General features: G+C 32.7%; 1 protein-coding gene and 1 pseudogene across 1 annotated transcript; one reads left to right on the top strand and one right to left on the bottom strand.

Moving 5' to 3' along the window:
- Positions 1-8,524: 8,524 nt before the first annotated feature.
- LOC124838712 (putative clathrin assembly protein At2g01600) lies at positions 8,525-19,912 on the bottom strand. The gene is made up of 15 exons (XM_047314387.2): positions 19,596-19,912; positions 19,429-19,498; positions 19,225-19,322; positions 17,861-17,999; positions 17,615-17,742; positions 11,534-11,626; positions 11,361-11,411; positions 10,870-10,935; positions 10,720-10,785; positions 10,539-10,619; positions 10,356-10,436; positions 10,025-10,195; positions 9,874-9,955; positions 9,650-9,771; positions 8,525-9,136 (listed from the first exon to the last, which is right to left on the bottom strand). Exons 1-15 carry the CDS (start codon positions 19,683-19,685, stop codon positions 8,783-8,785), a joined length of 1,692 nt encoding a protein of 563 aa, XP_047170343.1. The 5' UTR covers positions 19,686-19,912; the 3' UTR covers positions 8,525-8,782.
- LOC148205989 (uncharacterized) lies at positions 11,634-17,598 on the top strand (annotated as a pseudogene).
- Positions 19,913-24,540: the final 4,628 nt, after the last annotated feature.

The following is a 24,540-nucleotide window of genomic DNA, read 5'->3' as shown; positions in this document are numbered from 1 at the left end:
CTATTAATCATTTGGTAGGTGTGAGTAGAGGGAGATGATGTCTTAGTGGAGCAGATACTCAATGGAGATAGTCAAGACTTGTAGATATTCTAGTTTATGTTATTTTTCTTTTTGGTTGTATTAGAGAATCCTATTGTACATAGTTTTTGGGATCAATAACTTGCATATAAAGTAAAATTGTGGTTATATTTTGTATAACTATAATGCACCTTGGTATTCTTTGTCTTATTAATTGTTCTATTTTATTGAATGTATGATAACTCTTTTATAATATTTGTACTATGTGATTAAGATGTTACAATAAATAAATAAATATATATATATATATATATATATATATATATCAACTTATCTTTTGTAAAATAAAATTTTCAATAATTATTAATAAACAGTAAAAAATATTATAATTAATTGTTAAATATTATTTTTATACACCAAATTTAGAAAACTAAAGTTTGTTTAGAAGTTTTAATAAATAATTATATATATATATATATATATATATATATATATATAGGTTTGAACCCTCGGATGGTCCTCGTATTTGTAGGGAAATCTCAAGTGGATCCTCGTTTTTTGAATTGTCAAAATTTTGTCCATATACTTGTAAAATCGAGCCAATTTTTCCCTCTCTATTAAGTTTTGATAGACGGTGTTAAACTGTGATGACGTGGTGCACACTTAATCTGTTTTTGTATATGTCTTGTATTACGTGAAATTTGTTATTTAATTTGTTATTAAATCCTGTATAAGTGTTATATGACGTGTTATGTTATATTATTTAATTGTTCAGATTAGGAATTTCTTCGGATTAGGAGATTTTTAATGAAATATGGTTAGAGAAAGGGAATTATTGATTTGGTCAGTGTGAGAAGACAAATTGGAATCCAAGAGAGCATTCTCTTCAACTCTGATGAACCACTCATTTGCACCGAACACGACCCAAGCAGAGGAACGAGCATTGGATGACCAAGTTGGAAAGCTCAAGGCCGGAAGTTATGTCGCGTCGCGGCCGGAAAGGACCCCTCCGCCAACGGTGACGGTGATGGTCGAAATTTTTATAGAACTTCTTCACATAGACATCCTCAAGAAGAGTGATGGTCAGAATTTTGCAACCAACTGCAGGAAATGTTGTAGGTGGCGCCCTGATAACATAATGAAAAATAAAACATTAGAGAAATTTGAAAGCTTTAAGAAAAATAAAAAGGGAAAAATGAATTGAATCGGAAAAATGAAGAACTGAATCGAAAAAATGAAGAAAAAAGAAGAAAGAGATTGATAAGATATGGAAATTAGAAAATGGAAAAGAGGGATTCTGAAATGGAAAAGGGAAAAGATGAACTTGTGTCAGCCATATGGGTTATGTCAACTCAAACAAAGAACTTGTGTCAAACACCCAAATGACCCCGTCTCAGCACCCACACCATCGATGATGTCAGACTCACTATCCTGCAAAATATAAACCAGGGGCAATTGAAACCTACTAAAACAGAAACAACAAAAAGGTAGTCTGAACGTGGCAAACTACGATTTGGATCAGTGTTTACATTTAGTATCCTGAACAAGATTTTGTCAAACAAAATTGTCTTTGGAAAGAAAAAAGCGAGAAATGCGAAAAAAGAATAGATCTGAGAGAAGGAGAGACCTTGGTAAGGTTATCTGCGGCGATGTCGGCGCTTTCGAGGGCCTTCTTGCCAACGACAATGCAGTAGCGGAGACTATTGTCAAGGCGGCAGTCGTTCTTGTCGTCGATGTAGCCCTCGGCAGAGAAGCCGCGGATCTGGCCGCCGAAGTGGATAAGAAACATGGACGTGTCGAAGCGATTGATGGCGGTGATGCCACTCTCTCCGGCAAGGAGGTTCTCGAATAACCCTCAATGTCGTTGTCGAACACGAACACAAAGCTCGTTCTGGTGATCACCACGTACTTCTTGGGGTCCTTCTGGCGCTACGGGGCAGGGACCTTGGGCCCCGTCGTGGCGGAGACGAAGAAGACGGGCTTGGTGGCGGCGGCTCTTCTGTTGACGGCATTGTTGGGAGCGCGAAGCGGGTCCAAGGGAGAAACGCGGAGGGTGAGTGAGTTTAGCGCTTGCATGATGGCGAAGAATGATGGCTGGGTCAGGTTCCTCTTCATCTTCTCTCGTGTGTTTTGAGTTAACTAATCAAATTCCTAATTCTCTTTCTCTAACCCTATTTACTTAAAAAAAATTCTAATCCTAAGAAATTCTTAACATTACTAATTCAATTTTTTGCAACGTTAAAAACTGTTAATTTAGTTAAAAATTCCATGTAATATAATAGTTTTACATAATAGTTTTACATCAGCACATTAAATGTACACCACGTCAGCAAATTTTAACGTCGTCTATGAAAACTTAATTAACAAGGCTTAATTGACTCAATTTTTCAAATATTTGGACCCAATTGAGACAATTTTACAAGTATATAGACCAAATTTTGACAGTTCAAAAAACGAGGACCCACTTGAGATTCCCCAACAAATACGAGGACGATCCGAGGGTTTAAACCTATATATATATATATATATATATATATATATATATATATATTCATTGCACAAAAATATTTAATTTTTTCATAAAAGTGTTATTTTGTAAAACATTCATGAAAAAACAAATTTACAAGATCTTATTTTAGTTTGAAAACTAATTTTGATATTCTTGTTCAAGTAATTGTTTGCACCGATAAAACAAAAGTTTTATTTTTCCATTAAAAATAAACTCTAAATTATATTTATATATTTTTATGAGTTAAATATGTTTTTAGTCCCTGAACTATCATGTTATTTTTAGTTTCGTCCCTCTTCGAAAGGTTTGTTCATTTTCATCCTCTGAGTTTGTAAACTCATATTTTTAGTCCTTAAAAAGCAACGGCGTTAGATTTTCTGTGAGGTGGCTAACGGTGAGCCACCTGTGCCACATTGCTCTTTTTTTCTGAAATCATATTAAGTATGTGTCAGTTGCCCTGTTAAGTGTGTGCATTGTATATTTCGTTGAACCTAACTTCGTTATCTCTTACAAATGAGATTTTAACCAAGTGGGTTATGTATGTAGTTGGGGGCAAACACGAAATCAGATTTGAAGGTTGAAAGAAAGTTGTACATCAGAAGGTTGGAGTTCGTTTTGTTTAGGAGGTAAGTTTATTTAAGTTATACGTTTTGTTTTGGTCTTCTTCGTGGGAATAGAAAGATGGATTGGGGATATAGGGTTTTGGTGGGAATAGTGGGAAGTAAGTTGATATAGGTTATTTATTTTTGTTTTCATTGTTGTAGTGAAATGAAAGGTGACAGTGGAGGAATTGGTTGCACGTGAAGGACCATTGGTTCGGGAATGTCGCAAAGTTGTGGATCCTCTTCTCAGTTACCATCAAAATTGTGTGGTTATAGGGAAACATTATTGCTTTTGAAGGCAAATACTTTGAAAAATAAAGGAAGACTATTTTTTAGATGTAGAAATTAGGCAGTAAGTGACTAAATCCTTTAGTTATTGTGTTGAATTTTTTTATTAATGGTGTGTAATTTTAATTGTAGAGTAATTCAAGTTGTAACTACTTTGAATGGGTTGATGAAGGAGTTTCTGAAATTGAAGAAAGCTTTGAAAGAAAACGTAAAGAAGTTGAAGTCTGTTTGGAAAATGAAAAACTTGTTATCTAAGGAAGAAGAACGAGAAGCTAAAGAGGAAATTAGAGCAAGAGAAGAAAGTTGGGAAAATGATATTGTTCTTCTTTGTTTTGTCATGGACATTAACAGTTTTCTTTTGTATTATGTTTTTGTTAAAGATTAATTGTAATTAATAGTTATGGTTGAATAAACTTTGGTACTTCAGTTTGTCTCAAAATTATGGTTCATCTTATTAATGTTGTCCTGGTTAAATGTCAAAACCTGACTTTGACAAAACACAATGCATATTATGTTGTCCATTAAGAAGTAAAATTTTGAAATTGAATATACCATAACACAATCCAAACTGCACAATCCAAACTGTATATAACATATTTTTTTTCTTGATAATAATAGCCTTGGCATAAATAAAGTTAGAGGTGAAGAAATTAAAATTGTTCCCTTACCATTAAATAAGATAAGTAATTGAGGTAAGTAGTTGAAGTGGTCCCTTACCACTTTACTGACAAAAAATGTTGTGCAACCACTACTATTGTTGCCTAAGTGATCCCTTACAATTACATGTGCTAGTAGATGACAAAAAATCATTGTACCCATTACTATTATTCCCCTAAGTGGGAGACAATGACTTGAAAAATATATTAAAAATATGAATTGGCTACACTAAAACATCAATTGGTACTAGCTTGGAACCCTAGATGTTGTGTAGCCAGTAGTCTTGAGATGTTCTTCTTCCAGCTTGGTTAATTGGTGCAGATCGTCCACCACTGGCACTTGTTCCAGGTTGTGATGTTGATAGAGCTCCTCCTGCAATAGAAGTTCCCCTTGTTGATATTCCTCCAGCTTCTGATGTTGTCACAGAACCTCGTACAGTGGAAGTTGCCCTTCTGGATGTTCGTCCAGGTTGTGTTGTAGTGCCAAATCCTACTTCAAGGTCATAACAAGTTTCATAAGCTTGTTTCTTGTAACAAAGATGAACATAATCTTCAAAGTTCTCTAATTTATAATGTATGGCAGCCACAACATGCCTGCAAGGTATTCCTACCAAATCCCAAAAGTAACAACTACATGTATGGTTCCTTAGGTCAACTACAAATTTGTCCATTGTAAAGTCGTGAGTGACTTCAATTTTTGCAGCCCCTGCCCTAATAGGAATCAAATTCTCATTTTTTTCTACTTCCCTATCAAGCTTTTTTCTTGGTTTAGGCATAACATCTCCTAGATATGTCTTTACTTTTTCCCTAAGTGTTTCAAACCTACTCATAATGTATGTCCTAATTCATTCCATCATAGTTATGATAGGTTTGTCATTTGCCAGTAAAATCGTACTATTAAATGACTCAAACAAATTATTTATCAACACATCACGTCTAGGATAACTACTGAATGCATGTTTACACCAACATTTAGTTGGAATTGCAAGCAACCAATTATAAGCATCAATGTTAACATTCTTCAACTCACCCATTTTCTTTTCTCACTCCTGTTGAAATGTTGCCTTGGCAGCCCCCATCATAAGGTCTCGAATCAGCACCCCTCCACCAAATTTCTTCTTATAATTGTTGTACAAATGCCTTAAGCACAACCTGTGCTCCACTCCATTCAAAATTTCATCAAAAACTGACATTAATCCCTGCAAAAACAATAACATTATGGTCAATATTAAATAATGTGAATGCTGCGAAATGAAAAATAGGTAATCACCAAAATGAAATTACCTTTTGTTGATTTGAAATAAAAACCCAATGTTGACAATGAATGTTACCAATATCACCCAGCAATAGTGTCAAAAACCATCTCCATGTGTCTTTGTATTCATTTTTAACCACGGCAAAAGCTAGTGGAAAATATTGGTCATTGGGGTCTCTGGCCACTACCACCAACAACTGACCACCATATGTTGTCTTCAGATGACAATCATCTACCCCAATGAAGGGCCTGCAACCTAGAGACTAAATTACAATCCATTGTACACTTGCACTTTTATTTCAAAAAACCCTTCCACATCTGTGTCGTCCAACTAGGGTTTTGACCCTAAATGTTTCCCTGCCACCTACCTTGCTAGCTATAATAAGAAAACCGCATTTGTTTTTACAAGCTGCCCTAACTTTGTTGAGATCATTCTTCACAAACTTAACTTCTTTTCCATTTAAAACACTATGCTCCATTAATGCATTTTTAAACTCTTTTAATGAACAGAACTTCATCCCCAATTCGAATTTGAAGCTCTTGTTCATATCATCTTGTCTATACTTTCGAAACTTCTCCCTTTTCAACCTCACACCGTCATCACTATCTTCATTTGAATCCAATTCATCAGTATTGTATTCTTCATTGATGTCATGTTGTCCAACTTCTTCATTCATTATAAATGAACATTCCCCAACATTGCTTATTCTCCTCACAGTTTTCTTCTTCTTTTTCATTCTATTCCACCTATCCAAAATTGGATCAATATTTTTACGATCTTGTTCCACCCTATCATTTTGAGTACCAAACCCATCATCATCATTTGTCATTCTTTCTTCTTTACTGTCATCCAGAGATTCTACACCTGAAGCTTCTACTTTCCCCTCAACCACATTCCCCCCTTCCTCTTCACCATGAAGATAATTCTGTTCTACAACCACATTAACATCTGAATCTTGTTCCTTACCATCATCACCCTCTTCCTCACCCATTTCAACCTCTTCTACATCCACATTAACATTTGAATCATGTTCTTCACCACCATCACCCTCTTCCTCACCCATTTCAACCTCTTCTACAGCCACATTAACATCTGAATCATGTTCCTCACCACCATCACCCTCTTCCTCACCCATTTCAACCTCTTCTACAGCCACATTAACATCTGAATCTTGTTCCTCACTATCATCACCCTCTTCCTCACCCATTTCAACCTCTTCTACAACCACATTAACCTCCTCTTGTTCGTGACCACCATAATCATGTTCCTTACCACCATAACGCTCTTTCTCAATCATTTCTTCCTCATGTACATTAACCTCTTCGTGACCCACTTTGGAAACCTCTTCCTCCATCTCATCTATGTGTCCTTCATTTGCCTCTTCACCAAAAGTAAGAAAGTCAACTTCCACTGCCTCACTAGGAACATGTTGCACATAGATTTCAACCTCTTCGTTATTCTCCCCTGCATAGTTAGCCAAGTAAAGTGCTTCCCAGTCATCACTCAGTATTTTGAGATTTTTCATCAGCCTTTGTTTCGACCCCTTCCAGCATAGCTTGAACTATGTATCATACTTGAATTCTTTAACAATTCCCACTACTTCAAAATACGACCAACGATCGGGATCAGCTCCTTTTATCACTTGTATCTCTCCTCCAACATATTGTAGTCCCTTATTGTTAAAAAACTTTCCCATGTGATGCAAACACAATCGAAAACCATTTTACACCTACATTGACACATCAACATTTTATGCCCAAATTCGACCAACCCTAAACGAAAAAGATAACCAAAAAATTACCTTGATTCTTACGCCTTTCTTTCACAACCACCGTTTCTTTGACAACCACTGCAATGAACACCTTCCTTGCTTCCTTGCTTCGAGTAAAACTAATTTTCCTTCAATTGATTCAAGATAACTTAAGAACCCTAATTATTTTCAACGAACAAAAATCCCTAATCTGATTTCAGAAAATAAAACATATGTAGCACATACTTAATCTGATTTCAGAAGAAAAAAAAAAAAAAGCAACGTGACACAATTATCAGGGAAGTTGGCATCACAGGTAGCTCACTATTAGCCACCTCACAAAAAACCTAACATCGTTGCTTTTTAAGGACTAAAAATACGAATTTTCAAACTAAGGACGAAAATGAACAAACCTTTCGAAGAGGATCTAAACCCAAAATAACATGATAGTTCAGGAACTAAAAGCATATTTAACCCTATTTTTATTTTTTATCATTGTTTACTTATATATATATATATATATATATATATATATATATATATATATATTATTTATTATCATTTATATTTATTATCAGTGATGATTTATTATAATTTATTACTATTTGTTATCAAATTTATTATAATGTGTGTATCTATATAAACTTATCTTTCGTAAAATAAAATTTTAAATAATTATTAAGAAACAGTAAAAAATATTATAATTACTTGTTTTAAATTATTTTTATACACCAACTTTAGAAAACTATAGTGTGTTTAAAATTTTTAATAAATAATTATAATATATAAAAATAGATTAATATCATAAAAATATTTTAACTTTTTAATGAAAGTGTTATTTTGTAAAATATTAATGAAAAAACAAATTTACATGATCTTATTTTATTTTAAAAAAACTAATTTTGATATTCTTGTTCAAGTATTTTTTTTATACTTAATTGATAAAAAGTTTTACTTTCCAATAAAAATAAACTCTAAATTCTAAAATTAAAAAATAATAAAAGTCAATTAATAAATAACAAAATAAATTAGATTAAAAATAACAAACATATTATAGAAACATATCATTTTCGAATAAAAATAAACCATGAATTCAAAACTTAAAAAAAAACAGTAATAGTTAATCAATCAATTTATTGATAATAAATAACCGATAAAGTAGAAATAAAAAATAAAAGTGATAGAAAGGCTTCATTGTCGAGTATAGTAAAAGTGGAAATTCGTTATATAATTAATTGTTGTAAAAATACGTAATTAAAATAATTAAATGAGAAGAATTAAAACAATTTAAAATAATAAATTAATTAGAGATGGGCGGGTAAGGCAATCTTCCCCAATTCAAAAAAACCTAATAAGTTTTCTAGGGCTTAGATATGCGTAATGCTAGTTTATTCTATAAACAAGAAACTTAATTTGCAAACATACAACAACCACACAGTAGTGGATTATATGAACATGTGTAAAAGTATTCCATTCCAATTACTCGAGCTGGGAAATGTTCAAAGAAAGTGCTCCCACCATTATGTATACCATAAAATGATGAATACATTGTGTTATCTCGATTTTACAAGGCACAACACCCTCCCATTCCAGAAAACATCTATATCTAACAACAAATGAGAAACCCATGTTACAATTTGCACAAAACCAACCCAACTTGATTGATTAAATACATCCTCGTATCTCCAAATGGGCATGCATTCTTATAACAAGCCTGTGCTTCCAAATGGATTGTTCTGTGGGTGAGAAACAGCATTGGGGGGGAATGCTCCAAATCCTGTATCCCCAAAGGGATTTGCTGGGTTCATCAACATATGCTGCTGCTGCTGTTGTGGCTGTGTCTGAGGTTGAAATGGTTGGTAAGGTCCAAAAGGATTTGCTTGATGTTGCATTGCTGCCATTTGAACAGCAGGGGGGGGAGGGACGCTCCTTGATAAAGCAAATGGATCCTGCACTTCAAATGGATTTGGCGCTGCTGCTCCGTATATTGGTTGTTGAGATCTATATGCCGCTTCATCGTATAAGCTATTAAGAGTGAGAGAGTCCAATCCACCAGCCTGACATTCAATCATCAAAGTATGACAAACACAGCTCAATTATATTTCTCATCATTCACTGTGGACCATCTACACTTATGTTCTCTACCCTATGTTCACAGATCAAACGTCTCATTATAAAAGATTCATACCCTCAGTTCCTTCTTGTAATGCATATGTTGAAACAGTGGATTAACACCAAATCTTATGCATCACCAATTTACGCTTTTCAATGGTTAATCGGTTGAATAATGAGATATTATTAGGTTTATCTATGGAAAATATTACCGGTGTAAATAGTTAAAATATTATGGCTTAGAAATCATATAATACATTGATTTTGGGAGCAAGTAATAGAGTGGAAACTAATCTTTTTGTTGATATGAAAGTTCCCTTGTGATCTACATTTAACTTGATGTCCGCTTATGAGCCAACTGTGAATATTTTACGTAGCTTTCGATTGAGAAACTTTTCACAATGATATCAATGCATATTTATATTAACAATCTAGAAAAGTTCAGGTGAAGGACCTACCAATTGTCTCTCATTGGCTGCAGAAATATCAGTACTTGGAGTGCTGACCAGGGCAAGCTCCCATCCAGTTGGATCAAAATCTTTTGTTTGAGCAGAAGTTGAGTTAAAAGCTGATGGAGTGCCTATTAGCACAAAACAGTCACATTTCATAGGATGAAGAAAACAATCCACTAAATGTTGCTAAGCAGCAGAGCCTTTGAGAAGAAGCCAAAAACAAAACTCACCAGTTTCAGTGGGGATTATGGCTAGGGCAAGAGCATTTCTTTCCTCTATGAAGGATGCATCAGGCGCAGTGTCATTCAGTCCCTGCAACAAGGACACAATGAGGAAAATAAATCATAAAAAAACATATACCTTTGGGATCCAAAAGCCTACCAGCAGGTCTCCAGTTTCAAAATTGTTATGAGATGGTGGTGGTGGAGGAGGTGCAGGTTCAGAATCAGAGACAACATTATTGTCAACCGGAACTGGTGGCGGCTCCTGTTCTTCATCAGATGGTTTGGTATCTTCAATTGCAAGAACTTCTGGTCTGTAAGTCAATTGTAACTGTTGATACAACAGAATAAATTAGTGGCTAGAACTAGAATGTAAAAAAAAACATGGAAAAATATACATTGTTGTTCAACAAAAATTCAGCTTAACAAAACCAATTTACAAAGGAACTGTGACACCTACGCTCTGCATAAATTAAATAAACAATACTAACCAACGGTTCACTTGGAACTGTAACCACTCGTGGTGCCTCCTTAATGTACTCTTCCATGGTTGTAAGAAAAGATTGTGGAGGCTAGAGAATCAACAATGCAAATAATTATAAGTCTATACAAAAATTGAACAGGAAAAGCTATATAAATCACAGTATAAGATTGCAGTAAGTGTAGAGACATACTTCTCTTAAGGCAGGAAACTGAAAATTCCTAGCAAGTTCCAACCCTTTGCAAACATCGTAGAAATCAGATAGACTTGCTGCCTGCAACAATTTGGGTGTTTTAATACAAGCACCACATGATGAAAGTAAAATGAAAAACCCAAGTATTTATCTTAAAGCAATACAAGCAGCAAAATATCACCTGTTGACCTGCACGTTTGTAAGCTTCAAGGGCTTTCATAGCTTCGTGTCTGGGCATCTCAAAAAACTACAAGGAAATTATTATTTTTCAGTACATAACAAGTTATTTAAATTTGATACTCATTGCATAAATAAGGATAAGCAAATTTACCTTATCAACAAGATTGATAATGCCATCATTAATAGCACAATAAATCTTAAAGCTCTCTTTCAGTACCTAGAATGAACAAAAGAAGCAAGATCAATATCAAGTTGGTCATCAGTTACATCAGCCCCAAATTAACAACTATTTACTAACAAGGAATCATTTAACAATGATCATAAATTGGCGCCATGCTGTTGCTCGTTTCCTAAATAGACTTTAATATGGAAACAATTGAAACCAGTTCCAACTATCAACAACCTAATATTTATGATAGTCGAAGTCCCAATCATACTTCAAATTCTAATCCAACATTCACATTTTAAATGTTTAATCCATATAAACAGAAATCAAAGAAAAAAAAATTCCATAGGCTCAAGATCAATATGCTGAGAAAAAACTAATATAACATTCTAAAATGTTTATATATTTTATCTGTAAATGCTAATCTGGCTCAATAGAAAGAGGAAATTTAGATAAAGAGACAAAAATGCATATACCAGAGCCAAAGCATATTGTATCACATAATTGCTAACAGCTGCTCCCTCTGGCTGCAAAATCAAGAACATAATCACTTTGTTTTATCAGAAAAATGCACTATTATAAAAATCATTAAAACAAATTGATATAAACTGGTCGACATAAAAGAAAAATAATAGATACATAATTTTACCCGACAACCAACAAGGCGATGCAGCAGCTGCTGCAAAGCAGGCAACTGCTCCAATAGCTCCTCACTATCCAAATCCCTGGTCTTACTGTACCCCTGCTTGAAAGAACAGATAAACATGAAGATCTTCAAAAACAAAAATATCCAATAAATCCATAACTAAACATATTTAGAAGTTTTTAACGTCAAACAGCATGCAATACAATTTCAATGAAAATGTTCACAATTCCATTAACGTAAATAAAAATATTTTGTTGAATTTCTTCCACTCTAATAAATTAATTTTTTTACTAAGAAAACTAAAAATTACACACTGTTTGAAAATTTCAAAACAAATTTTAATTACCTATGAAGCACCAACCTTAACACCGATAAAGGTACACGACAAATAAAAACATAAGATTCCACAACTCCACATATATGAGCGTGTTTTGACAATTGAATTAAAAATTATATATCAACTTTAAAAGTAAAGTTATTTACAGTTTTCAGATGATAATAATCCTCACACAGAATATGAAGAGGGAAATAGGGGTCATTTTACAAAGCATGCTTACAAAATAATTTCAACATAAAAAGTTAGATATATTATAGATCCATTTTGTATATGGGCTTGGACCCATCCCTGTGTAATGCTTTGTAAGATATATGTATAAATGTTTCGCAGTTGTGCATATACACCCGAGGGGATTTCTCTCTACATGATATCAAAGTGATGGCTTTTGCCTCTTGTGAGCTTATTTGGCTCAAAAGTTCCTTAAAGAACTAAGATTTCGGAATTTATATGATGACTCTCATTTGTGATAACCAAGTTGCTCTTGTTATTGCATTGAATTCAGTATATCACTAGAGTACCATAAATATCCAGATAGATTGCTAATTCATCCAAGAAAATGTTTAATCAAGACACATTACTACTCATTTTGTTAATTCTAATAATTAGCAAGCAAACATACTCACCAAACCATTGGGAGCCCACATTCATAACATGCTTGGTGCATATGATTTATATATGCTTCAAGTTGAGAGAGAGTTTAGATATATTTTGTATATAGGCTTGGTCCCATCTCTATGTAATGTTTAACATCATATATGTATATGTTCCTCATTTGTGCATATACACACAAGGGGGTTTTATGACATGAATGTTTACCATTTCTCTTTACAAGATGAAACAAATCTCTTAAAAGAACCCCTTTAGTCAAACAAAATAAAATGCTAAGAAAGATCATTTTAAAATAAATTTTATTGTTTGTTTATAATATAATATAAATTGAATTTTTTTAATTATTTTATAGTGTCGGAGAGGTGCTTGGCCAAAAATAGGTGCCGGCTTGATGTCTTAGCCCATTGCCAAGCTATGCCAGACACAAGAAAAATATTTTTTTTCATTTAGAGACATCTATGTCTGTGTCCGAGAGGTGTTGGCCACACAACACGCCCTTGATTTGCCATGCCAGTGCTTCCTGGTAATTAGTCCTTAATATAGGTAACTAGGTAATTAAGTAATTTGCAATGTACAGTGCTCCCTTATAGAAGTCACATTCAAATCCTGGAAACAGCCTTTCTGCTTGCAGGGATAAGGCTGCATCTACCCTCCTCAAACCCACCTAGATCTGCTGCCATACACTGTCCTTTAACAATAATGATCACCATGAAAGGAGAAGGCATCCAATCGAATTTTTTTGGTTTGCTGGGATCCAAATTCAAATTTTCTATGGTTTCACAACTACATAATTTGATTAAATTTCTGAAGATCCCCCCACAGATCTCTGATTCTAATAGTAGCCAAATCTTCAAGGACCCAACTAGAAATTTTTATACTATAAAAGCCCAATTACAAACTTTTAAATTGCAAGGACTAACTTGAAAATCAAAAGATGGCAGAGGAACCTACAATTTAAATTGACCTTCAGAAACATTTCAGTATAATTGAAGGATCAAGCGTAATAGAAGCCAGACATAGTTAAGTACACAATGCAGCATTTTAGAAAAGAAGCTTATCCGACAAGGAGGGGTAGCCTACTTTTGGATAAACGGGAGACATCCAGAACAATAAGAAGAAAGGGGGAACAAAGACTTAGAACGCAGAATTGCAGTTCAATCTTTTTCCATATCTGGTATAGCAAATGTAACTCTTAAGTTTGGAATGAAAATACACCCTAAACATACAAAGCATATATACATACAAAGGGCCGCTTCTCCCCAAGTTAAAAGATACCCTAAAATTTTCTATGAACCCAAAATAGATCATGCACATCATAGTTAGGCACTCAATTGCACTGTCTGTGTCACCAACATACTGATCACTCCAACGTATCTGTCGAGGACATATCTAACACAAATAGTCTACAGATATGTATTTGTACCATGTCAATAACTAAAAAATGCAGATAAGATATCATGCACAATATGAATATCAGCCAAGGCACAATACGCATATCAGCCAATATGCATGCATAACAGTTGTAAAATAAAAATAGATAGTAACGCATAATAACTTTTAAATGCTCAATTCCCATAACAGTTTTAAAATGCACAATATTTATAACAACTTCAAAATCAGAAAAGATAGTTGTGGTTTTGAGGGATATATTTTCTTTCTTTTTTGAAATTGAGAGAAAACAATATAGTGGGTAGATAGCCAGAGATACAATAACGACCTTAAAGACATTCTTATATACGTGAAATGTCACTTTCAGTTTTCTATTAATGTGTACGGCAAGTGAAAATTATTTGATGCCATGGGCAGCCATGAAAACTATTTGAAGCAATGTCTGTCAAATTGTTTATTCTTCTGGAACCTGTTTGAAGCAGTGCAAGATGGAAAACTATTTGATGCCGATTGGTGCTTGTATTCAATTTTCTATTCTTGTTACGGTTTACAAGGGAGAGCTTGACACAATCCTAAGGTATTTCTCTTTCTTATGCAGACAAATTTTTTTATTCTTTCGTACTACTTTCCTATTATTTATTTTATTCACTTTTAAACAAACAATATTTATTTATGATAACTTGGTGAGTAAAGAAAACATCAACAACAATACCAATGTATTCTAGTTCTAACTCAGAAATTCTAAGTTCCTTTCAAAAAGATGTTCAACTTGTTTATACTCCTTTATGGGCTTATGTTAGTTTATTAGACAGTCGAATAGAAGGAGGGGAAAACAAGAGATGGTCTTGTAACTTTTGTTAAAAAACTGATTAAGGACTTATTCTAGAGTTAAGGCCTATTTATTGAAAATTTATGGGTCTGGAATTGGTATGTGCTCAAATTCCAATGATAAATATTTGATAGAATTGATTATTGAATTGGCTAAAAATAGAGTTAAACCCGAACATGTTCCCTTATCCACTAAAGATAGACACCAAAACTTCATTGAAAAAAAAAAAAAAAAGAGTGGTCCTCTAGAAAGGGCATTGGACTTATAAGATAGAGAAAATCTCAAAGCTCTCATAGCTAGAATGTTCTATTCTACTAGGTTTCCTTAAAACCCTCAAAGAAACATATATTATGTAAATTCATATTTGTTTGACGCAAATCATAATCTTAGTGGTTTTCTTCCTATAAGATACAATGCTTTGAGGACAACACTATTACATCAAGAGAAAGCACGTGTCTGAAGGTTACTTAAACTAATTAAATCAACATGGAACAAAAGAAGAGTCAGCACAATCTTTGATGGATGAACAGATTCCCTAAGACCTTTAATTAATTTTATGGCCACTTGTGAGGAGGTTCCCATTTTTTTTCAAAAGTTCTTGATGCTTCTACTTAAATAAAACTAAGCATTAAATTTATTTCCTAGATTCTTTTGGACACCTTGTGTTGTGTACACACTGAGTTTTGCGGTGAAGAACATATGTGTAGCAAAGTATATTGAAAGAAATAATGTCATTTATGGTTAATTAAGCTGGATTACAGAAATGACTAATGATAATTCTTTTATTAGGAACTTTATCACAAACCACTCCACTAGATTGGCTATTTTAACCATTTGAATTTATTTGTTGTTGTGGATACACAATCGGCATCTCTTATAGTTCTTTTGGACACCTTATGTTGTGTACACACTGAGTTTTGCCTTGAAGAACATATATGTAGCAAAGTATATTGAAAGAAATAATGTCATTTATGGTGAATGAAGCTGGATTACAGAAATGACTAATGATAATTCTTTATTAGAAACTTTATCACAAACCACTCCACTTATTTTAACCATTTGAATTTACTTGTTGTGGATACACAATTGTCATCTCTTATAGTGATGATGAGAAGATTTTAAATTTGGACAAATTTTGCAATTCATGGTTATTGGAGAAGAATAGACTTCTTATAGAAAGGATGATATGGGCAAGGTTTAAGCTCTTAAAGACTTTGTTTTGAATGATGTGTGATAAGACAAAATTGCATATAACTTTAGCTTTGGTTGAGCCTAGCCTATCTATGACATCCTCATTTGGTCTCTGAGATGTGGGAAATACAATACAAAAGTGAAGAGATGTATATAGGAAAGAAGAAGAAGAAAATGATACATCAACATTTTATGAAGTTTATAATGTACTCAAAGCTAGGTAGACTAAAAGTTGCACTCCGTTCATTTGCATGGCGCAGTCCTTGAATCCTAGGAAAATTTATCCTATCAATACTCATCTTTTTAATAATTCATATGTAAATAATTGGAAAGTTACTAATTTTTTATAGTATAAAGTTTTTTCTCAATTTGTATTTATTGGTACTAGAGAAGAATGGCATCAAGAGACTTCAAATAGGATCCCCAACATGAGGAGGAAGAGAATTCTAGGGAGAGGAATAAGTGTTTGAAAAAGTTTTTCACAACTCATGAGGATAGGCAAGAGGTTGCCCTTGAATATGCTGACTTCTCTAAAAACAAAAGAATTTAATTCTTTTAACTCAATTGAACATAGGTGGATATTGTATCCTAAATCTTGGTGGGTGATGCATGGTTCTTCTACACCTCTCCTTCAAAAGCTAGCATTGAAGCTCGTTGTGCAATATTGCACATCATCTCATGGAGAAAAAAATTGGAGTACCTATTCATTCCTTAACTCAATGAAAAGACAAATTGAATTCTAAATGAGTAGAAAACTTGGTTTATGTGCATACTAATTTGTGACTTTTGGCTAGGAGATGTGAAGAATACAACCAGGGGAACACACTAAGAAGTGGAACATTACTGGAGATGTACGGAATGGTATTTATGATGTTAGAAACCTCAGAGTGGCAGTATTTTCTAGATATGGACAATGATGCTCAAGGAGGGGATGAAATTGATACTATTCCTATTTCAACGCAATAGACTATTAGTAGTGATTTACAATATCTATTTTATATTGAGCAATGTTTAAAACTATAATTTGTCACTTCAAGTTCATATATACATTTGAGCTTAGTATATTTAGTATGTTCAAATTGAATAATATTTAGTAATGGTTTTCAATTTTAGTATGGTTTTTAAAAAATTACAATATCATTTATTTTATTTTGTTAATTATATATATATATGTGTGTGTGTGTGTGTGTATCTAAACATATCATATCCTATATTTTTCAAGATGTTACAACTAGACATATTTGATACGCGTTATATTGTATCATGTTTGTGCATCATAGCACAATGGAAATAAAGAGAAAGAGTTATCTTATTGCTTGACTGAAAAATGAATAGAACAAGCAGAAAAATCTCTCTTCCAATGGTTTCGCCTTACAACCACAGTTTTGTTTACCCAACGTTAACAAATTTAAAATCCACTCCCTTCTACACTCCTTCTATTTAAGCCGAATCCCTGTCCCTCCAAGTTCCAACCTCTCTAACTAATGATACTGAGAATCCTCTAAAACATGCATGAAATACACACACACAAAGGACTTCTTTCTTGCCAAAAACTTGCAGTTTCTAGATAAATATTTCAAGGGTAACAGATACACCAAATAGTAAACCAAGAATCCACAACTATCAAAATACCGCAGAACAAGTTGGCTACTATTTCTGAACTAGACCAGCAAAAGCTACATATTACTAGTTATCCCAAAAGAGTATGATAGATGTTTATTGATATTACCTTCTCCTGCCCTTGGGCAGGTTTGGGTAGACGCTCAGCTTCAATATCATACTTCAGAATCCGAAAACATTCAAGTCTTTCTTCTAAAAATAGTGCATAAGTACGTACCCAGGCAGAGCAATCCCAAGCTGCAAGCAAATAAAATCATACAGGCAAAAAGTTATATAGTGCAGTCAGAAACTTAACTTAAGCCCATATGAAAGTTAAAGAACAAAATACAAAGATGATATGGTAAAAAAAAATAACCAATTGGGCTAGAATCATCCTTGAAATTCGAAAGTTGGAGAATCCGTCCTCTTTGTGAGAAATTAAGAAGTTCTTCTCTAAAAGTAGGATCACCCTCTCTCAATAACCTATGGATGACTATCAGTGTTTTCAATGCCACCTGTGAACAAGCCAGGTAAGTGAAACAAAACCTTTCGTACATCTACATCTATATATACTTATATATGCACTATATAATAACAATGAGAAACCGATATTAAAAGTACAGATACAGAAAACATATTTTATGCTCAAAGTTGACATTTCTTAGACCTAGGCATAAATTGAGTAAATATTAGACGCTCGATTGATAAATCAATAATGAAAACATCTTAAGAAAAATAACTAAACCGTGTTGGTGGTATTCAGAACTTCCATTACATTACAAGAATTTCCCATGTTTTTTAAACAATAACTGGAAGAGAGAGAGAGAGAGAGAGAGAGAGAGAGAGAGATAATGGTCATTTTGTTTGATGGAATACTATTCTCTCCCAGACAACTATAGAAATTAACTACTAATCGGGTAAAAAAATGTTTTCAACATTTCCATCACAGAAGTTTAATAAGAGGAACAGAATAAGGTGGCATTTACTTAGTTATTAGTGAAAACTAATCAACTAAAAATGGAAATTAGAAAAGAAACAACAAAGCAAATTCTGAGACTCGGATCACTGCTTGCTTGATCCTTCAATAAAATGTGAGAAATGCAGACACTGACAACCTCCCACAATGATGGGAAATATTGAATACAATTTCTTGGCACACAATAATAAACTTATAAGAGAAACCTATCAAACCAGAGCATAGCAAATTAACAAAACGTAAGGAAGTGCAGTTGTTAGCGGTAATAAGAAAAAAAAATAAGAACTGGAATCATCAAACAATTGGATCAACTAACACATCTTCAATCAAAATAGGTTTGAATTCAATCCTTCATCAAAAAAATTCTTTCAGTATATGGTATCATGTAGGCCACGTGCCACAAGTCATCATCGAAATTCAGAAATAGCACAATTAGAGTGGGGGATCCAAATACGATTAGGTTCACATTCATGCAATTTCACATCATGAATCCGAATAAGAATTTAAAAGCGATGAACTACTTCCAAAGTTTGTATCACATCTTCTGACACCAATCTCTATTTTCTCTTTTCCTACCAAAAGGAATAGAAAAACCAAGAAATGCCGCAAGCCTAAGAACATCAATCCATAAAGTAAATAAACAATCCAAGCCCAAGAAAGTACAAACAAACAATTCACCGAAAACTCAAACAAAATCAAATTGTACATCAAATCAAGTGATCAGATGAACTTTGTCTAAACATCACTATTATCATCAATCCTACCGTCCAATTGCGCGTCTTTGCCAACCGCCGGGAAAGGGCGTGAATACAGTAAGCAACATCAGCCCTAGGTCGAACAGCAGACGTGGCAAACAGAATCTCTACAACAAACCCGTAAAAAGATTCAATATCATGAACATCATCTCTCCATACCAAACCAAAAAGAAGATCAAATAAATTCGGATCTGAGACCCACAAATCACTCACTTCTGAGGTGCCTCTCTTTGGGGGGACACTCGACGTGGTTCGTAGCTTTGACTATGGCAACATCCAAATCCTAAAATTGGGAACGAAAATCAAACATGCACCCCCAAATAGGCAAAATTGATAGGAAAAAAGCAAAGAAAGATCCTATCTTTGGAAAGAGGGATTACCGCGTAATCGCTATTGACATGGGCAAGACCCACTTTGGTGGTGTCCTTGATCGCACCGTAGGCTCTCCTCCAAGACTGAAGCGTACCCATCTCCGATCTCTCGAGTTTCTCTCTCTAACGCGTGGTGGGTGTCGATCAAGAGAGAGAAAGTAACGAACTTCGATCGGAGAAATCCGTAAGACTCAGCGCAAGTGAAGAATCAAATCCAGTTCCGACAACCTTGGCTTTTTGCGGCCCCTCTTTCGCTGTGAATCATCATCGGTTTTTTTAATCTTTTTCTTTTTTAATAACTTTCTTTGTTTTATAATTATTATTTTATTTTATTTTATGATAACGATGATTATATAGTATTATTAGCAAGGGTCGGTGTCCGCAATAATTAGTATTTAGTTAATGTTAACTATTTGCAATGAAGGACATTGAAATTTGAATATGTATATGTGTGTCATGAAACTAAATTTTGGTTAATGAAAGGTGCAGAAGTAAATTTGTGGTTGGCCTCACTCCACAATCACAACAGAAGTGCTAATTAAGGAATGGCTATCTCCAACTCCAAATTATTCAGATTATCCAACTACAGATATATCCTTTCTCTTTTAAATTGTGGGATTTTATTAAATTTTAAAGATCTAAAATATTGCACTTTTTAAAAATTAAAGGATTTGATTGGACTTTTATTAGAAGAGAGACTAAATCAAATTAATAAATAATAGCACTCAAGAGGTAATTAAGTCCAACTTTTCCAATTAGTTTCGACTATTCAAAGTTCATCAATCTTCATTGAAAACAAAATGTTTATTCCATTTTATATTTAATTTCACTAAAAAACATTTTAAAAATTAATATAACAAAGTTGAATTTTTAATTACAATGTTTTAATATAATATGAATAAAAGAATGAAGAGCATTACTAAGTTCAAGTTTTATAAATGAAAAAGATATTATATCATAAAAAAACTTTGAAGTTCACATTCATTCATTCATTCAGGGGATGCTGACAAGGGATCAGACTGACTTGACAATTCAAATAAGATACAAAGTTTGACAGTCATAGATAAATACAAACTAAATTATAGAATTTCATAATTTTAAGAAAATATATATAATTTTAATTATTTGATTTATTATGTATAAAAAATAATTTTAATTTCTTTACTTTTTATCTTTTATTTTGATGAAGATTATTTCAATTATTAATAAATAAAAAATTATGTAATATTAAATATATTTAATAATTAAATCATCATTTAATAATATCATTTTCTTTATTTTTCTATCAAAACTTATAATAACTTTCAATTGATGTTGACATGAAAATATAGTATTTTTTATACTATTTTCATTAATATCACTTAAAAAGCTCTCTTGACTCATATATAAAAGAATTTGAGTTAAAGATTGGTTGAAAGTTTCCTCATTTGATAATAAAAATATATTTAATGAACGTTTTTTAGAAAAAGAAAAAATTAGTGGGATTGATAAAAAAAAACAATTTGCAATCACATTCATTCAAATATCATAATGAACTATGTTAATTAAGAAATATTGTTCAAATCAGTAAAAATGAAATAATTTATCATCATTGATTTAAAATATTTTGACTCATCTAAAAGCAACCTCAGTTTACACCTTTGAAAAAACATGAATATGGAATTGTATTTTAATTGCTTTTTAAAACTTTTTGTAAATATTTTGTTTTGTATTATAAATTATCAATTGTAACTTTTGTGCATGGTATATATAACTAGATGGGATGGCGTCATATCCGCAGCCTAATTGCTATCAAATTCGTAAACAAAATCCAACTTGTTATTCATTCTCTTCCTCGTTAGATCGATTGGGTCTTTTTAAAATTGCGGAATCGGTTACTCATAAATATTTTAAAAAATATATTTTATAAATTTTAATATAATATATATATAATTAGAAAAATATAAAAGAAATATATAAATTTAATCAAATTTTAATATTAATTAAATTTAATTTCATAAAATATAAATTATATATTAATTTTAATTAAATTTAACTTAATAAAACAAATTAAATTTTAATTTTAATGTTTTATAGGTAATGGATATATACGGATATGAGTGGTATGATACTCGCATATATGGGAAATACCTTCACGGATTTATAAATGAGTATTAAAATATCAACCACATGTGAATAATAAATACTTACGAGTATCAATTATCTTATGCGGGTACGAGTAATTTTGACATCCCTAAGTTCAATATATACAACTTTTATATTATATTTAGATGAGACAATTTAAGATAGTAATTAATTTATCTAGAGAATTTAAAATATTTTGAAGTAAAATAGCTTGTTTGGATGAGAAAATTGAAATGGAGGAATTTTAAGAAGTATTTCAAAATAACTAAAGAAATAGGATTTGAAATTCATTAAAAAAAATGAAATTCCACAAGTTTTGCAATTCCTCGTTGATTAGAATGAAAATAAGCCCAAAATGTCGACTCAAATTGACCTTCACCTTAGGTCGAATCATCTCAACATCTAATTCAGGCTGACTCGACTATAATGGACTGACTTGACTCGACCTACAGTCAAAGCTAAAACGTCAAGCAAACTATACTTGGGCCAATGGTCGAACATAATGGATCAAGCCGAAAGTCAACCCGAGTCACTCGCTGAAGATTGAGTCATGTCAATTTTGTTGAGTCATATCGATTTATGTAGTTTGACATAAACAAAAGGTTGATTGAATTCAGCATAAACTGAAGGTCAAGCCAATTTGGCATAAATCAAAGGTTGAGCTAAGTCGACCCAAACCAAAGGTTGAGTCATGTCAACCCAGGTTGAGGTTGAGTCAAGTCAACCCAGTTGAGTCAGGGCGAGTTGGCTTGTGGTAAATGTTTAGTAGAGTCGATCGAGGTCAAAGGTCGAGTTGAGTCAACCCAAGCTAAAGATGAAGTCGAGTTGGCCTTAACTAAATATTGAGTTGAGTCGAAACTAAAGGTCAAGCAATGTCGCTAAGGGACAAGTAGCAACAACCCCAGCCAAAGGTTGAGCAACACTAGCCCTTATCGAGAGTTGTGCAACATTGGCCATAGTCGAAGGTCGAGTAGAGTCAACTCCAATTGAATGTCAAGTTGAAGTAATTTCGATCGAAGGTCAAGTCGTGGCAGCCCGAGACAAAGGTCGAGTCAACTCGACTCAGGCTAAAGAATTAAAATCTCTTTCTACATTAATTATACTTTGATTAACTTTGACTTGAGCATTAAAAAATCTTTTACATGGATTCCACTTTTTGGTAGAGTACGAGGAATGTTGGAAGAACAAATACCAAATAATAGAAATTTATGAAGTGAAAAAAGATTTTTCAATTCTGTAAATACATTTTAGAATGATAGTGTATGAGTATATTTATACAACTCAAGATAGTTAAATTTCTTTTTATTTATAAACAGTGAGATAGTGGATCTTTTCATTAAAATGAAACAAAGTAAAACTTCCAATCCCACATGGAACTTGTGTCTATTATCAAAACCCAAATATACCTATCTTTTTTCTCATCATATATTTGAGATTCACTGTAACGATAAAAGCAAAATTTATAACTTTTTTTTATTTTCCACATTAAAAATATATTTATCATAAAACATTTTAATTTTGTCATGAAAGTTATCCATTCGATCACAAGTCATGCTAGTAAGTTCAGTCTCTAATTTTAAAACAAGCACACATCTTGCTCTAATGAGAGTATACATTTACACTCTTTCTCACTTTTAATAACCATTTACTTTCATTATATTTTTAATAATTTTTTTATATTTTACTAAATTCACACTCATCTTCCTTATTTCACTTTAAAATATTATATTTATTAAACTTAAAGTAAACATAAATAAAAATTGAAAATTAAAGTTTTAAAATTTTAAAAATATGCATAATAATTTATTTATAGAGAAATATTATAGGGATATTCATAGAATTTGCAATGTTTGTTAGAATTAAAATGCATGAATCACAAGAGCAAGTTTAACAAGTTTAATTATAGGTTTAATTGCTTACTTGGTCCCTATCTTAAGTGATTTTTTCAGTTTAGTACCCGATTTTAAAAGTGCATACATTGGATCCTAAAGTTATAAAATTTGTATATATCTAAGTCCCTTCCGTTAAATTGGTATAAACGGACATCTTATCAAACTTTTTACAACGTTTAACTTTTTCTTCTTTTTATATTAATGATTTTCATAATTGTAAGACTTTTTTTTTCTTTTTCTCTTTCTACAATTTGAAAACATTCAGATTTTCTCTTAAATCATCAACTATGACAAAAATCCATTCTTTTTCTCTTTCTACAATTTGAAAACCTTCACATTTTCTCTTAAATCATCAACTCTGACAAAAATCCAAGTTTATAAGGGTCTTCACATCATCACCAACAATGTTTAAGAGTCTCAACATTCTGGCATTCCCCATCACCTTCTTGCCATCATTGAGGACCCTGATTACGACTCCAGCATTCATAACTTGTGCAACCATGTACTTGTCGCTCTTGATACCATCGTTCAAAACGGACACCTACCCATTATCGTGGGTGGCTCCAACACTTACCTCACACCCTTGCTTGAGGACCCTGACGTTGCTTTTCGTTCCAAATATAATTGTTGTTTCATCTGGGTCGATGTGTTGTTTCCGTATCTGGACAAAAGGGTGGACAAAATGGTTGATGCAGGAGTTGTGGATGAGATTCGAGAAGCTTTTGTTGCTGGACCAGATTGCAGTCGTGGAATTAGAAGAGTCATTGGGGTTCCTGAGCTTCAAGACTTTTCCTTCTGGAGAAACAAGTGTACACAATATTAATCAATCAATTTAAATATAGTAAGTGATTTTGTAGTTACTAAAAGTCTTAATGATGATATTTTATTTGTTGAAGTAGTATAAATTTTATATCTTCATGCATATTAAATTTACATTT

This window comes from Vigna umbellata, chromosome 1 (genome assembly GCF_029865625.1).
Source record: "Vigna umbellata cultivar VRB3 chromosome 1, Vumbellata_1.0, whole genome shotgun sequence".
NCBI lineage: Eukaryota > Viridiplantae > Streptophyta > Magnoliopsida > Fabales > Fabaceae > Vigna > Vigna umbellata.
The sequence above is the reverse complement of the archived record's forward strand: the minus strand, read 5'-3'. Positions and strand labels throughout refer to the sequence as shown.

Bases quoted from the DNA above. Each gene is read 5' to 3' on its own strand.
- LOC124838712 (XM_047314387.2), bottom strand. From the start codon at position 19,685: ATGGGTACGCTTCAGTCTTGGAGGAGAGCCTACGGTGCGATCAAGGAC. The intron at 19,499-19,595 runs GTAATCCCTCTT...TCCCAATTTTAG, and splicing joins ATGTCAATAGCGATTACGCG to GATTTGGATGTTGCCATAGT. The intron at 9,772-9,873 runs GTGAGTTTTGTT...TTGTGCTAATAG, and splicing joins CATAATCCCCACTGAAACTG to GCACTCCATCAGCTTTTAAC.